The sequence below is a fragment of the Lycorma delicatula genome, chromosome 2 (genome assembly GCF_047948215.1).
Source record: "Lycorma delicatula isolate Av1 chromosome 2, ASM4794821v1, whole genome shotgun sequence".
Taxonomy (NCBI): Eukaryota; Metazoa; Arthropoda; class Insecta; order Hemiptera; family Fulgoridae; genus Lycorma; species Lycorma delicatula.
Genome location: NC_134456.1, coordinates 44,180,576 through 44,198,720, shown reverse-complemented (window position 1 = coordinate 44,198,720; position 18,145 = coordinate 44,180,576). Strand labels below are relative to the sequence as shown.

At 29.5% G+C, this 18,145-nt stretch overlaps 1 protein-coding gene across 1 annotated transcript in view; it reads left to right on the top strand.

Annotated features, from left to right (window-relative positions):
• Positions 1-4,037: 4,037 nt before the first annotated feature.
• Positions 4,038-18,145, top strand: part of Als2 (Amyotrophic lateral sclerosis 2) — a 109,467-nt gene continuing 95,359 nt past the window's right edge. Inside the window, exons 1-2 of the mRNA XM_075355217.1 lie at positions 4,038-5,665; positions 15,921-16,091. Coding sequence (XP_075211332.1) covers positions 4,482-5,665; positions 15,921-16,091 — 1,355 coding nt within the window. The 5' untranslated portion in view covers positions 4,038-4,481. The remainder of the gene's footprint in view (positions 5,666-15,920; positions 16,092-18,145) is intronic.

Here is an 18,145-nt window from a genome sequence, read left to right as displayed (position 1 = left end):
TAATAAAAAATATTATTACATTTGCTATTTAAAAATTAAAGAGATAAAATATTTAATTTAATAAAACGTAATAATATTAAAAATGCCTACCTTATAAAAACAAAATTTACAAAAAAAATATGATTAATAAAGTGCAATGACACGCTTATAATAAATTATAATGTGAACAAAAAAGTATGAATTTAATATTTTATTATATTAAAATACAATACGAATATGATAGGGCAGCTTACACTATAATATCAACGCATCACTTCATATTTAAATGACTTGAAAATAATGACGAGATATTTAATAATTAAAGGTCCGATGTTTAATATAAACGATATCGTGGTTTTAAATGGATTTTCATTCAAAATTAGTAAAAGATCTTTAATAATTAAAAATAAATTATTGTTTTTATTTTTATGTAAGATATCTATTTTTCAAACCGAATGAATTATCCAATTTTAAGAGGTTATAATCGGTAAAACCTCGCAAATTACAAAATAGTTTATTTCTTTATATTTTTGGACAATCTAATGTTTAAGGTAGATTTCATAAAAAAGTATTGTAATGGGTACCATGATTCGACTTCCGGAAAATTTCGACATATCTTTGCGTTTCACATCCTCCAGATCCCAAAACCACCGCCAGCTCAAATGTTTATATATATATATTTCACTTTCTTGTGGAGACGATAACTGCCGTAATTTTGCGTCAATCACTTTCAAATTGTCCCTTAAAAATAACTTATCCAAAAATCACGATCGAGTTCGTTAACGGCCAAAATCGGACAACGGGAATAGAAATGGGAGGGGGGCTTTTTCGAAAAAACAAAATATCGCTATAACTTTCTAGTTATAGAAAGTAAAATATCGAATTCGTTTAAAGTTCCTACTATTTTTTGGATAAGGACCTAAAACATATTTAAGCAAATTTTTCTGATATCACCAACCATTGGCCCAGGGGTGGAAAAAATGGGGTTTCGAAGACAAAGAAATCGTACCTCCCTTAATAGGCACAGTATCGCATCGGTTTAAAGTGGTCGATAGTCCTCTAAACATTACCTAAAGCATTTGGCTGTAACAAGTTTTGATATGACCAATTCTTACGGCAAGGATGACCAAAATGTTGCTGGAATTGTAAGAAGATGGGCTTGTCGTATACTAAACATGTGAAACTTTTTTTCACATGCAACCGATGTCGTATGAATAAATTTGAAATTTTTCCTTAACTTTAAGGTGGAAATCTTCTTTTTTTAAACAGTTAAATTTTCCAGAATAAAAAACGTGTGATGTATCCACCGTTATTACGGTAGACATTCATTATGACAGGACGTTAAGTTGACGCAATTTTAACAGATGACCACCTTTATACATTTTACATAATTTTGCTTATTACGACAAAGTTTTAGTTAATAAAAAAAATTAAGTTCCTGAAGATGGAATTTATTTCCGAAGCGCTAGGACGCATTAAAAGATTGTTGTAAGTGGGTTTTATATTTTACTTATTTATTAAATAATATCACGTGTAAATAGGGGGTGCTGCAGTTCCACAGTGACTATACGCTAGCCGCCATTGGTGACGCCGAAATACCCTTAACGTTTTCAATCGTACTCAATCTGTCACTGTTTTTGTATACACTTTCACCGTAAACGTGAATTGCGAACCGGTCCACTGATACGTTATTAAATGGCAGGATTGTCTCTACCTCAACAGTACAGTCATGAAGTGGTGCCAACATACACGACTGCCACTACGCGTTTCAAAATTTCACAGTTACATAGGTACAGTTTGTGTTATAATGTTTTGTAAGCGTAGTCGGATGATGTGCAGTAGTTCATTTTAGTTACCTCTGATTACGGGTTGGTTGATGAGCGGATGTAGTGAGATATAAGAAGGCGACAGGGTATGAGACAGGCTTCTGCTGCTTGCAGGAAGTATTCAGGCGAGCGTTTGTGTATGTTTCACTCCACTTTGGTTCTAAAGCAGTCTAGTTCCCTCATTCGTGTCTAAACCGTTTTCATCCTGCGTGAAAACTACACTTAAAAGAAAACTTACACTTACTGTACGTGTATAAGGAATACTTCGGACTTCCGAAATTTTTCAATTCTAAAATTGGAAGTTTATTTTATTACACGGGTCTTGGAACCTGTAAAATCTGTAAAAATCCCAATATGCAAAATTTGATTCGGTATAGCTATACAGCTAGCAAAATAACATTTACTAAAGAAAAAATTAATTCTAATTTAAGATATTATTAAAAAAATAAACAAAAGTTACGAGTTTTTTTAAAAACTATCAATAAATTTAAACATTAGAAAAATTTATATATACAATAAAACTAATTTATTAGATTTAGATTGTACTAAATCTGTTATTTTATATTACATATTTCTCAACTGAATATTTTAAATATTAATTTCTAATGTTACACGAAATCTTATTTTTTAACAAATCTACACCTTTAAAACATATATTTATGGCTTATAACGATGGTAAGTCTTGTAAATAAGTATGGCATTAACAAATTTTAAATATGTTATCGTTACTTTACATTTATGGGTGGTGCAGAAGATGAAACCTGTCTTTTTTTATATCAGATCGATTAGATTAGGTTGACAGATCAAAGGCCTAGCTACATCAATTAAATTTTAATATTAATCGCTTTATTAGTTCTGCCATCTGAAAATGTTTTTTGTTAGATTCTAATTTTAAAAAATATCCTGATTGAGCAAATCATGTTTTTATACGTAGTTAAATAAAATACTGCAAAAATTATATTTATTACAACGACAAATCTAAGCGATGAGTCGTGGGTGATTAGAAAAAAACAAAATTTTTTTAATGTTCTACATAAAATACTTTAGACTCGTCTTTCCAGTGCTGTGGCTTGCTACAGCACTTTATCTTGAAAATATAAATTTTTTATATAAGATATATATCTAGTTTTAATTAATTTCTTTCTCCTTCAGACAATTTTATTTTTAGAATTATACCTGCTAAACCTAATATTAACATGGTTTCTCATATTAGTGAAAATAAATAAAAACAATTATGGAAAAGTATTAGCGATCTTATTAAGATGGTATCGGGGTTTTTAGTCAATTTCTTTGTCGGTAATATAGTAACGTCTGCTTTAGTAAATAATTACGAATACTTTATTTCGTTAAATAAAATTTAATAAAAAATATTAAAAATTAAAAACATGATTGCCAAAAAAAAACATCGCTGATAAATATTGCTCTTTAATATAATAAATAATATAGGATAATTAAATAGCGTGCAGGTGACAATTTTGTATATGGTATAATTTTTTTCTAATTTAAAAATTTGTTTAAACACTCACACACACATATATATAATATATGTGTGTGTATATATATATATGTGTGTGTGTGTGTGTATATATTTATTTATTTATATGTAGCCTATGACACTCTAGGGATTCAAACGCGGGGTCATACATCTAAATCAGTTCAGCCGTTGAACTGCTACGTTGGAAAAAACATGCATACATACACCTTAAATACATTTCACTCCTTTTTGGGCAATCACGTGAAAACTTTGAGCATGAAATGTGGAGAGAACTTTAATTTAGTACTGCACTAACTTTTTTTGTTTTTTTAGTAATTAAAATTTACTTAGTTATTTTATTATTCGAATTTTATTTGTTTCTTTATCATTAATCACCTAATTCGATTTTATTTTTGCGAAATACTAAAAAAGAACGGTTAACAATAAATGTATCGGAAAAACCATAAAATATATTTAATGTGTTTAAATGAACTTTATTTATTGTCCTTGATGGCAACTGTTAACTCTAGATAACTTGAGTAGAACGAAATTATGGAAATCTACGTTATAGAACAATGGTAAACGGCGATTAAGTTTAAATTATAAACCGTTGAATTTGCTTATGGCGAAAGCGACAAAATTGAAAAATTGGAACATTGCAACAACAGCTACGGAGAGCGCTACATTCGGCATTCTGAGAAGTACGATACTGATTGAAGACTCAAGAAAACAGCTGTTGCGTTCGATCAGATGGCGAATGACGTCATAGGTGGTTGAATTTTTGTCGGTGAAATATTGTTTTTAAAATGATTGTTTTCGGTTGACTGAATTCGTTTTTTTTTTTACTAATGTTGCATTTGTGTTGTTATAGTTCTCATGACGATAATAATTATTAAGAAAAAGTGCCCTGTGTCTGTTATCAGTAAATACACAGCTAAAATTTCGATACAAAAATGAATCGTAATAATATATTATGGATGTTGTTACGAAAAAAGAACAAGCTATTTACTCGTATAACTGCTTATATAATAAGGTAACAGATATCTTACTCAGGGCCGGGTTATTGTAAATATTGTAAATGGTTATTAGCTTTGAGGTTAGGAAATAAAATTGAAATTACTTTCGTTAATTATTTGTAAACATATCAGTTTTAATAGAAATTTTGCGCTTATATTAGATATACATAATAAATAAATGTCATTATGAATCAGATTATGATATGGAAAGATATAGATAAACTTGAAGTAAAATATGAACTTGGTTCGAATATACCCGATGATTTTGTAAAACTTAGCTGTTCAAATGAAAATGTATTTCTCCTTGCTAAAGATAATTCAGTGTGGTTTGGTAAAGTCGATTCAAATATGGGAATATCATTAAAACAAGTTCAAATACAGGCTGTAGATATTGCATGTTATAGTTATTATTTGTATTATACTAATGAATCAGGACAAGTATTCAGAGCTTTTATTGACAATTTAGAATTGCAAGATGAAGTTGTGCTTCATGAAGATGCTAAAAGTTGTGTTCACGGTTATATAACTGCAAGTCAGCACATATCTGTGAAACATATAGAAGCTGGTGGAATGGGAATACTTTATCTGTCGGAGAGCGGTCAGTTATGGGCTTCAGGTGATCATCCACAACTTGATATTCACAGTGAAGATGGACCAAAGAAAGTTAGTTTTTTTGAAGGACGTCATGTTATATCGCTAGCATGTGGGAAAGATTTTAATTGTGTCGTTGTACATAAAAGAGACGATCATTGTCCAGTAGTAAATGGTGATTTAATTAACGATGATAGCGAAGTTTTTATATCAGCTTGTCCACAATGTACTAATGAAAATATTATTTCTCCTCTTTCACCACAGTCAGAATGCCCATTAGGCGTTAAAAAACATTCAAATGAATCAATCAGCATTTCAACATCTACAAGTAAAAATGTTGATAGTGAAGATAAAAAAAGCGATAACGGAAACAGTTCATCATCTACTGAAGGTGATTCTGTTCATAGATTAAAAAATAACAATTCTTCAAACAAAAATATTGATGACGATACAGATTCAGAAATAGCCGAAGAAGAAAAAGGCGATAGAATGAGCAGATTATTAATGAACACTGAAGCCGCTCGTCAGTTTTTCACTCGTCAACTTTCATGGATGTCTTCTGGAGGTGAAGAGCTGTTAGCTGAAGTTTCTGGTCCTACAAAAATTATTAAGAAGAATATGACCACCATGGCCAGTTTAGTTTATGAAGGAGTTAAAACAGTAGGTGATAAAGTTGCTACTTTATCAAGACATGTCAGTGGTGGTTCCGATAATAACAGCGATTCATTTGAAGAATTTGTTACAGATGATTTGAACCCTTCATCAACTTCTAGTGTGAGGTAAGTCGGTCTTATGTAGCTATTTTTTTTAATTATTTATATTTTATATTAAAGGTTGTTGAATGTAATTCTGTAGTTTTAAATTTTATATGTAGCTTATGCATTATTTTTATTTGGCTAGAATCTATCAACAATACCACTTAGTGTAATTGAATTTGGGTTTGTTCTTTGTATCGTTCAGACATTAGTATGGTATTTCTGTTTTTTGCAATTAAAATTTGAAGAGAGTAAACATTTAATTTGGAAATTTTGTTACTACTTACAATTTTGCCTGTAAATTCAGAATATGTGGTTTATCAATCTGTTTTATAGGTGGCATTTTTCTAGTTGCAAATAGTGAGAAGAAACTGAAGATAGTATCCTTTAGACATAAGTTGTTTTTATAATATATATATATATTATAATTGATATTGTATGTGTATGTATGGTTATCATGTTTTTGTATTTTAGAACACTTCATTAAAAAATTAAGAAACACCAAAAACAGCCCACAAGCCAGAAGTGATAAGAATTATTAGAGTCTGGTATATCATTATTTATAGTAGTAATAATTATGTTTTATCTAATAATTAGTAGTATTTGATTTGGTAAGGGCATGATTAGTGACAAATATTAATTTGGACACCTTCTTTATTTCTTTACATATACTTTACTATGTGTCTGCTTATATATTTCTCATTGGATTACTGTTCATAACAGACATGATTTTCACATAAAAAATTTCATAGTTTATAAATTCTCATAGAATCCTCATGGTTTCTGAAAAAAAAATAAGGTTGAGATTATATTATAAAAAACCTTACCATCTTTTAGCTCTTGACTTTTGAGGTTCTCTTAGTTTTGAGTGGAAAAGAGTATAAAATTAAAACAAACAAAATGTTTTCTGTATGTGTTTCAGTCCATAGGCTCTTCCATACCTTTGGCTTGTAGTTCAAAATTAATGTCTTTGTCATTGATGATGATTTCTTGAATGTAAGTTATTGCTGTATTTGAGATGAAATATTAGTAAATAATTGTTGATATCCACCGTTGCACCGTAGAGTTTTTGTACTATGAAAAAGATACTTTGATGTATTCATTAAATGATCCTGTGTTCTTAGTCTAAAAATTTTTCCCTGGCTACGAGTAAATTTTTTTTGTTTTAAATTAACAGGTATTACAGTTATGCACCATTGTGATATTTGCTAAACTCAGAACGCTCATTACGTTTAAAAAAAAAAAATTGTACACTTTTAGAAAAAAATCAATATAATGTAGTAAAAACATGAAGCATTACTATAGTGGAATGCCAGTTATTTGAACTGACCTTTACAAGGCTGAATCTGTATAATTGGAAAATTAAAAAACGTTTATCATAGTACTGGACCTATCTTTCTAATGTTTAATGGGTATCATAATTAATATTAAGACAAAAATATAAAATAAAAAAATGTAATTCAGTAAAAGATACTCAGAACATACATACTGTGTAATAAAATAGAGATTTAGTTAGTATACATAACAACAAATTTATTGATTAGAAATTTGGTAATAAAAGAATCAAGATTAAAAAAAAAAATTATATAAAAGAAATTAAAATTGTTTATACATTAACAGTTGTAAAAAAAATGAAAATGTGTTTTAAAAAACTTACAAAAAACATATTGCAGAGAAATTGAGTTAAGTTTCTGTGTGTCATAAAAAATATAATCTCGTAAAAATGACAAAAATCGAAAAAATTATGTTTAATAATAAAACTTAGTGTCAGTCAATCAAAATATATTTTTAAAAACACTTTCTTCTTAAAAAAAATTGTTATCTGTACTTTTTTTAATGTTGATTTTTGGTTATGAGTTGCAAGATTATGGAGTGGTTTTAAACAAAGAATATGAGTTGTTTTTGTTGCTCCTGTAGCCATAAACATATTCATGTCACATGTATGAGATACTCATGTAGCCATAGACAAATTCATCCATAAACTAACATTCATGAGCTTTTTTGTGTAATGGAGTCCTGTATGCAAGTTATTATAACATAATTCATGCTTGACCAACTAATGTGTTTTCATCAAAAAGTTAATTTTATAATTGGTTTTAACGCGGGTCTAAATTTACGTACATTTTGTGCTATACTAATTGAAAAAAATTCAATTAAAAACCCAGTAAAAATAAAGATTGATGATAAAAATACATTTCCTTTTGAAACAAAACTTTATTTGAAAAATATTTTAGATTTTTTAAATTGTGTATTAATTTTTTTTTTAATTGCCTTTGCAGTTCAGACAGATAGTTGGATATCTGGAAAATTGGCACATCACTGTATACTCAGTCTATATGTTTTGTATATTTGTTGATGTTTTTTTATGTATTTATATAACTGAACATTGTTTCAAATGATATTTTACTAATTATTTATAATATTTTTAATCACAGTTTTATCTACCTAATAGCTTTTATTTTGACAATTACATATTTATATTAGACAATTACGTTCTCTGCTAGATAAGATTTAAATTAATCTCAATAATGATAGTTAAAGAAAAGAATTAACTTTAGGGATGACATCCATTATTGTAAAACTTTGGTTACATATGGTTTATTAAACTTTGCTTTAACCATCAGAATTTTATTTAATTCACATCATCCAATTTCTAGGTTGTTATTCCCTGAGATATTACAGGAATCATAGAATCTTTCACTGGGTGAACTTTTCTTCTCAGGGAATATGTTTTTGAAGTAATATTTAGGATAGTACTACTATATATGCAGATTGTAAATTGTTGAATTATTCAGTTAACAATTTACATTTCCATGATGCAAGTTGGATAGTTTATTTACACTCAGCCCAAGAATAACAAGTATAAGCAAAGTATTATTAAAAGAAGTAAAAATTAGTTTTATTGAATCACAGAATAAATTATTGCATCAATGATAACATTAATATTTCTATTGTCCATAAAGCAACATTTTTGGGTCTCTTAATTAGTTGAAAAATTCTCTCTTTTTTTTAATCTAGTCATTTGACTGGTTTGATGCAGCTCTCCAAGATTCCCTATGTAGTGCTAGTCGTTTCATTTCGGTATACCCCCTACATCCTACAATCCTAACAATTTGTTTTACATATTCCAAATGTTGTCTGCCCGCATAATTTTTTCCTTCTACCTGACCCTCTAATATTAAAGCGACTATTCCAGGATGCCTTAATATGTGGCCTATAAGTGTCTCTTCTTTTAACTATATTTTAACAAATGCTTCTTTCTTCATCGATTTGCCACAACACCTCTTCATTTGTCATTTTATCCACTCATCTGATATTTAGCATTCTCCTTTAGCATCACATTTCAAAAGCTTCTAATCTTATCTTCTCTGGTACTTCGATCGTCCAAGTTTCACTTCCATATAAAGCAATGCTCCAAACATATACTTTCAAAAATCTTTTCCTGACATTTAAATTAATTTTTGATGTAAAAAAATTATATTTATGACTGAAAGCTTGTTTCGCCTGTGCACCATTTTATATTACTCCTCCTTCGTGCATCTTTAGTAATTCTACTTCCCAAATAACAAAATTCTTCTACCTCCATAATCTTTTTTCTTCCTATTTTTACATTCAGTGGTTCATTTTCATTATTTCTACTACATTTCATTACTTTCGTTAATAATCACTTATTAATAATAATAACCACTGGAACTGTGAAGCGCACAGTTCTATACAAAGATTGGGAGATGGCTACTTATATTAAGCTTAAGAATTATATATTGTACAAGTATAAAGAAAGTATTAAAGAAAAAAGGACTCTATTTTAAATTTTATAGATAATATCAAGTCGAAATAGGGGGTGCTGCAGCTCCACAGTGCCTGTATGCGAGCCGCCATTGCAGAACAGTATATATCTTTAATATATCTTGGTGATGGAAGTAGTAACACTAGAATTAACTATATGTTGGCAATAGTATCATATATTAGCTGTAAACCTTTTCCTTTAACTTTAAGTCTATTGGATTTGCTTTAAGGAAACAATGTTTTTAGTTATTCAGTTTATTTAGTGATAAACGAGCCTTCAGTAAGAAATATAATTTGTTTACATCAAAAATTAATTTAAATGTCAGGAAAAGATTTTTGAAAGTGTATGTTTGGAGTGTCGCTTTATATGGAAGTGAAACTTGGACAATCGGAGTATCTGAGAAGAAAAGATTAGAAGCTTTTGAAATGTGGTGCTATAGGAGAATGTTAAAAATCAGATGGGTGGATAAAGTGACAAATGAAGAGGTATTGCGGCAAATAGATGAAGAAAGAAGCATTTGGAAAAATATAGTTAAAAGAAGAGACAGACTTATAGGCCACATATTAAGGCATTCTGGAATAGTCGCTTTAATATTGGAAGGACAGGTAGAAGGGAAAAATTGTGTAGGCAGGCCACGTTTGGAGTATGTAAAACAAATTGTTGGGGATGTAGGATGTAGAGGGTATACTGAAATGAAACGACTAGCACTAGATAGGGAATCTTGGAGAGCTGCATCAAACCAGTCAAATGACTGAAGACAAAAAAAAAAGTGATAAATTTAATAGTATTTCTAATTAAAAAATTTAATTAAGTTTATAATAGTAAGAATATGTTTTGTTTTCTTTTCTACGTATTTATTTTTACCTTTTTTTGTTGGTTAATTCATTACATAAGCCCTAAGCTTGTTTACCAAATTATAGTGTGAATATTTGTGGAGCATAAAAAATGACAAACCTGACTGGTTTTCAAAAATAAAACCTTATGAAAGAAATTCTGCGATGCTACCGCTCCACTATAGAGATTGGCGTATTAGTAATTAATATGTTCATTTTTGCTTAGATGTTTTTAAGAGTGATTCTTAATTTTTTTAAGAGGTGTTTATGAAGGCCTTAATTTGAATACAATTTTATTGGCCCGTAAGAGCAGTGTTAAAACTTGGTATGTACCGATGAGTATCTGTTGAATGATAAATTAATCGTTAAGATTGAATCCATTGATGTACATGGGACATTATATAGTTCTATTGTGTCATGTTGGGAACATCCCATTTATTATATATTTATTCTAACAATGCTAAAGGTTTGTTACTTAAGACTAATTTGTTATATGACTGTCATCTATGTTTGCTAGCTCTAATTTGTGTTAAATAGATTTTGTAAAATTCTTATCTTGTTAATTAAATGTTTGCATCTATTTAATAAAACTTTTCTAATTTTATTTAATTTTCATAATGAATTTTAATCTATTTCACTATTATTAAATATATTAAAATTAGCAGTACAGTATGACATTTTAAGGTTTGCTCCGATTGTTGTCTTTTTTTATATGAATTGAAATTTAATTTTAATTCAGATCATTTCAACTAGAAGTTTATTTTTAATTACATTGTTTTTTTAATAAGTATAATGAAATTCCATCTGTTTCAATAAGAAACAGTCTTTAAAAAGAAGTTATTAAACCAGTTTGTATGAGTACATCTTTATTTTTTATTATTTAATCACATGATTAGTCCTGTATCAATTTTATATCCATTCAGTTAATTATATACGATAACATATGGTCTTGTTAAGGTAACATATAACATTTACGTAATTGCTTTTAATTTTATCATTTCTTAAAGTGTGTTTTACTAATAGCAGTAGAATCTTTAATAGAAATACTGTTTGAATTTTAAAACTTCCAAATTAGCTGGACTGTAGGCTATACAGAAAACCACTCTTGTAACCTAACTTATTCGTACAATGTTATGGAATAACAAATCACAAAATTCTAAGTTTTTTATGATTATTTAATAGAACATAGATCTAGGGATCTTTCTATAGAAAGGTGAATGAGTAGTTGTGAATACTCACACTACCAAAAAAAATTGGTAACTTCGATAGTTGTAAAATGATTTCAAAGAAACCAAGAGTATTGAAATAAAGTTATTTAAATTTTTTTCAGAATTTTGTCATTTTGATAAGAGAATCCTTACTGGTTATGTTGAAACCAGCCTTTAAAAGTTTGAAATCTCACTAGTTCAACACAAATTTCCTTCTACCCCTAGTTAATTTTATTCCTGTTTGTTTATATTTCTATAATTTTGTCCCCTTATGTGATTATTTTTCAACTAGACAAATAAATTGTTATAAATTTTGAAATCATTTTAACTGTAAAAATGAGTCTGTTAATAGAAATATTAATTTTTTTATTTTATTAAAAATGTCGTCTAGTGAGTTGTGATTAGTAATTATCAAATACACCAAATTAATAGCAGAGTAACTCAATGTAAACTTACTTAATGATTTACACATTAAAGGTACTTTTAAAATTCATTGATTCATCATCAGTTATTTAAATACCTTCTCAGGTAATGATCTTTGTCATAAATAGTTAATGAATTACCTGATATGTTATTTAAATAACTGATGATAATCAGTTCAATAGATTTTAAGAGTTCTTTTTACAAGCTTGTATGAAAACACGCAAAATTGTCAGACTGCATAATTTTAGAGATCCATTTTTACAATTTCAGCCATATCTCAGTATTACAACATTTCTCAGTCAATTTGAACAAATGAGGTATCATTTTATTCATAGTAAAAGGATTAACATTTATGTAATAAATCATACTTCAATAAAACTAATATTTACAAAGTTATTCATGATTAAAACATCTTAATTTTTGAAATTTTCAAATTTATTTATTTTGAAGGTATTGTTTTAAATTTCATTAAAATATCTTGTTTCGTTCTTAAGATATAAATTTTTATCAAAAATATACGAGGTCTGTTCAAAAGATATGTAAACTAACGTCATAAAACTAAATGTACTTTATTTAGAAGTTACTTGTCTGGGTCCCCTTCAAAGTACTCCTCCCCGATACACACACTTATCTCAACAGTGTTTCCACTTTTTGAAACAGTCCTGGAACGCTTCTTTTGTGATGTTCTTCAGTTCCTTCGTTACATTTGCTTCAATCTCAGGAATCGTCTCAAATCTTCTTCCTTTCAAAGGTCTTTTGAGTTTGGGGAACAAGAAGGTCACAAGGAGCAAGGTCAGGTGAGTAGGGTGGGTAGGGAAGAACAGTGATCGAGTGTTTGACCAAAAACTCACGAGTTGTGAGGGTTGCATGGGCTGAAGCATTGTCGAGATGAAAAAACCAGTGGTGCATCTTCAATTTTTCAGTCAAAATCTTGTAACATGATCCAACTGATTTCCCACACTCTTCATCAAGGTCTCTCATGGTCAGACATCGATTTGCCTGAACCAAGGTGTTGATTTTTGTCTACGTGTGAGTTGTCAGTTGACATGGAAGGACGTCCATGACACTCATCATCTTCAATCGACTGACGACCATCTTTATAATTTCCATGCCACTTACAACATGTTGCACGCTTCATAGCAACGTTGTCGTAAGCAGTCTTGAGCATATCAAAAGTTTCACTTGCAGATTTTCCGAGTTTAAATCAAAATTTCACAGCAACCCATTGCTCGTTCAAGTTACTCATTCTAAAATCCGCCAAACTAAAAAAACACACTTCACAAACAACCATGTAGCTAAGCAATAATGATATTTGCAATCAAAAAACTGTGTTATAATCAGCTGATCTGTACGAACATGGTGATGCCAAGCAGATTTGACTGGAACCAACTGGACTCGAGCAATTCAAACAGTCTATGTATTTCTTGAACAGACCTCGTACAATAGGGAAAATGAAGAAAGATAGGACATTTGTTCAAATGAAATTTGTTTATTTTGATGTCCTGAATCTGTTCATTAAGTGTGGCGAATATCTCTGGATACTTTGTACACTTGCTACAGTAGCTATAGCTACAAGGGAAAGTATGGTAATAAATCAACATTTTGAATGCAGGAGATTTTACAAATCACAGTGTTTAATGATTCTCCGTGTAGTTGAAAAACAAAAAGAAACCCGTGAAAAATTGTAGTAGGAATGTATGTGTTTATGTATGTAATTTATACATATGTATGTTGGCATTCATTTATAAATATCTTGGACTGCCTTTACATTGAAACTTGAAATTTAACTAAAACAGCTTAGTACATGGGACAAGCCATGGTATTAAACTGTGAATTTATTCAGATAAGAGGATAGGGTATTTACCGCCATTTTAAAATTTTATTTTTGTGGACATTGTAGGAACTTAAAATTCACTTTAGTGGTATTGCTACATGATTTGTTTACATATTGTAATTTTCAGTCTATCGTACTTTAGGGTGAGGATGTAATTAGCTTAATTGTTTTATAATTTATATTTATATATTTCTAAAAAAGATCACTAAAATCTTATGAAAAAGAAAAAAAAGCCTTTAGCATAAATTCTAAATTCAGTTAAATTTGGTTCTGACACCGATGAGAAGACACTGTCATACAAAAAATAATTGTCATTTAGATTTTGCTTGATATTTCTAAAAAAAACCTTTAGTCATTAAGCACCAGATCAGAGAGACTAAATTCGTTGTCCTGTACCAAATAATGAAATATCACCAGTACTCCTGGAATATTGTAAAAACCCGTATCTAATTTGTTATCTAAAATCAGTTTCCAATATTGTTTTCTATTTATATTTCTTACTAGATTTGATTAATTATGAGTAAAAATAATCAAATTATTTAAAAACTCAATAGCGTATTTGAAATGAAATGCCAAGGGTACAGCTAAGAAAGTTCTGGCCTTTTTTTCTATGCTAAATATTTTCACAGAGATCTCTGGTTCATCAGAATGTTTTTGTGGAAATCATTAAAAAGATGGTTAAAATATTAAGAATGTAGATTGATATATGTGCTATTTTGATCACTACAAGTCAGAATATCTAATTAAAATTGACAATTTAAAGTAATTTCTTTCTGAGTAGTTCATTAAAAAATCAGTAGTATACTAATAAAAAATCAGTAGTTTTATATAAAATTGAAACTTGACGTTGATTATAAAAGTTATTTTATTTTGGTTGATTATTTTTTTGTTCTTTCCTTCCTTTTCATGAATCACAGAACACAGAAAGTATGTGAAGACAGTGTGTGGTGTATACAATTAACTTTTATGTATTATTATAATATGTATATTACATATATATTGAAATGATGGAGATATAGTTTTTACCAGTTAATTATGATTGACAATATTGGGACGTGTTGAAGGAATGTAACAAAAAAGAAACTCTCTTGGAAAGATCTTTTATTCAGCTAACTGAATGTTATCAGACAGTTTATAAATGTCTGATAACATAGACTGTCTGTTTATAGACTATCCCTTTTATAGTTTATAAATTGTTATTTATACCTAATAATACATGTTATGCATGTGTATATATATATATATATAATATATATATATATATATATTTTTTTTTTTTAAAGAATTCTAGCAGAAGAATAATATTAAAATTATTATTTTATTTTTTAATAATAAATTCACCATACTGCTTTTTAATGTAGTCATGAGTTATTTATTTATTAAAAAAACATTTTATTAATGCTGAATTTTGTTTTATCCAGCATTTAATCACAACTCATCTGATAATGATTCCTACTAAAGCACTTATGATAATTGTACATGTTCTTTTTGAAGATGTTTGTTTCTAGTAACAAACTATTTTACTGATACAAGGAACCTTAGATATAGGTTTCATGCAGTTTTGTGAAATTGTAAGAGGTCATGTATTTATAAAGAAAATATAGATCGCTCTTTCTTAAGGATGAATACCTACATACGTATACCTTCTTTTTCTCCTTCCTGGAACTGCTCTACAGAGCATTGCATCAGAAAGGGGAGCATAACGCCGTTTGGTGCCAGTATGCGAAGTGCCAGGAACCTCACTGTGCAGGACAACCCCCTCACACTCAGGGGGCCCTCTAGGCGCTCAGTCGCAGGCCTGTCCGGCCCGGCATCATCTGGCGTCTTATTCCCTGACAGGACTCTTCACAGGCATGTAACTTGCTTAATATTTTTTTGATGAAGTTTTCTACTGCCCTCCATTCGCTGGCTCCCTTTAACATGATACACTGTTTATCCTCGGGATGGAACATGTCTGGCCAAGAGCGTCCAGCATCTCCTCACGCTCACCACCAAACCGTGGGCAGCAAAAATAGACGTGATATTGAGAGACTTGGTCGAGCTCGACTTTATTACTTATACAATCAGTTTATAAAGCATTTTTTAGTCTTATTATTAGTATGTTGTTCATAATTTAAAGAAGATAATTAAAAGCTATATGTTAGATAATATTTCAGAATTTTTTTAATTTCTTCTAATTTATTATTTTTTTTAGATGCGAATGGTCATGTAGTGGAGCTTATAGTGATGTATCTGATAGAGGAGCTGAAGAGAAATTAGCCTTATATTTGAATCGAGGTTCTAGATTAATCAAAACAGAAATTTGGACTTGGGGAAATACAAAACATGGACAGCTGGGAACTGGTGATACAGTTAGTAGAAATAAGTGAGTGGTTGATGTATTAATTAAAGTATTGTAAGATTTACAGTAGTGTGCAAATTAATCCGAACACAGATGTTATTTAATAAAAAGTAACTTGTGAATATCTAGTAATTAATATGTCCTCCTTAATCACTTCACGCATACAATTCAACTTCGATTCAACAAGTGTACTATACATTTTTTTTATTTCTTTATCATGAAACCATACCAACATTATTGCTTTAATGAGGTCAGTTTTTATGGTATAACTCATTTTTTGACTATTGTCCAAAGACTTTCAGTTAGGTTTAAGTCTGTGAAGTTGCCTGGCGACAGGAACACTTTAATGTTTCGTTCTTTGAAAAATGTTACCACTTTTTTGACAGTATGGAATGGCATCAAATCTTGTTAGAACGCTTTGTTGTCTTATGAGATTTTTGTTTTGTGTTACAAACCTTTCCTTCAAAATTTTGATATATCCACCACTTTTCAACATATCTAGTGGATGTAATGGACAAGGACCTTCAACCAATTTTTGGATATAAGCCAGTGATTTATTTTCATCTGATGTTTTCCTAGCATGCGGAACTCATTATCCCTGAAATAAAAATGTAACTCATCAGAAAATAACTTTTTTGCAGTCTTCTTTGGTCCAGCTAGCATATGCTTTGACCCACAAGATCCTTTTTTCCACATTACAGATGTTTAAAGCTGCTTTTTAGCTGACCAACGAGCTTTCCGTCCAGCTGCAAGAAGTTTGTGTCTTATAGTTCACGTGCAAATCTATTCCACTGGCTGCTAATTATTGATTTAAGTTCACAGCAGATAGTTTTGGATCAAGTTTATTTTTCTCACTAATCCTGTGTTAGAGTAGTTTTTCTTTATGGGTACATTTGCTTTCCTTTTCCCTTTTTTGAGATGAAAAGGAACCGATTTCTTGAAATTCTTTTAAATTAGCATTCACTGTCTGTAGTCCAACACCACACGGAAGATATTTTCCATTGTGTCATACTGTTATGCTCAGAAAGAAAAATAATTTTCGAACGTATTCTTGGAGTTATGTCCTTTATTAGATTTCAAGACAAACAGAACAAAAAATATAAAAATATGATTCTGTAATGAAAAATGAAATAAAATTTCAAGAAATAACCAAGAACAGTAACCTCACATTACACAGACAACTTAAGAATGGATGTGGTCAAGCAGTGTAATCACAACTTAGAAATAAATAAAAAAATTCCCTGTGTTCAGATTTGCACATTACTGTAAGTAATTTATAGATCTATAAAAATTGATATCTATTTTTATTGTAGTATTACACTCTTGGATATGTTTTTATGCATGCATTTTAATGAAGAAGATGAGCTACATAAAATTATTAAAAAGATTCCTGATGTTTTTCAGGAATCTAGCGTAAGACTGGGTAATCTAGAAGCCAGAATGATAACATACTACGTAGACTGCTTGGCTAGTTATTGAATAAAATTACTGATGACTTCATAAATCTTTATTTTTACTGTCTTTTGTATAGATTATTTATCATGTAAAAGTTATTTAGTGTGCAAATAAGAAATCAGATTAGATAAAAAGGTTTTGTCAATTCAAAAAACTTTTCTTGTTCATTTGTGTTAGTTTGAAATCTATACAAATTGCCTATCCATATAAATTAAAACACTGCTCACCATACTGATTTTTTCATATTTTTCTGTACTTTTTAAAGAGGCTAGTTGAATTTTTAAATTTATAGATTTTATCATTTTTCAGCACGTCCATTAATTTTTTCTTTAGTTTCAATGCCATATGGTAGAAATTTGGGTAAGAATCTGGTGCAGAATAAGATTTTAATTAAATTTATAAAAAGTGAGAAATATTTATAAGAAATGATCTTAAACAGAAGAGTGTAATGGATAGAGCTAAGGGAAGGAGATTGCAATGATATGGAGATGTTAAAAGAATAGCTGGGAAAAGGTCATTAAGAATGTTGAGAGAATAAAAAAGACCCGAAGGATGTCCAAGAGAAAGATTGAAAGAGTGAGTTAAAAAAAAAAACAACATGAAGAGAACAGGATACATCTGGC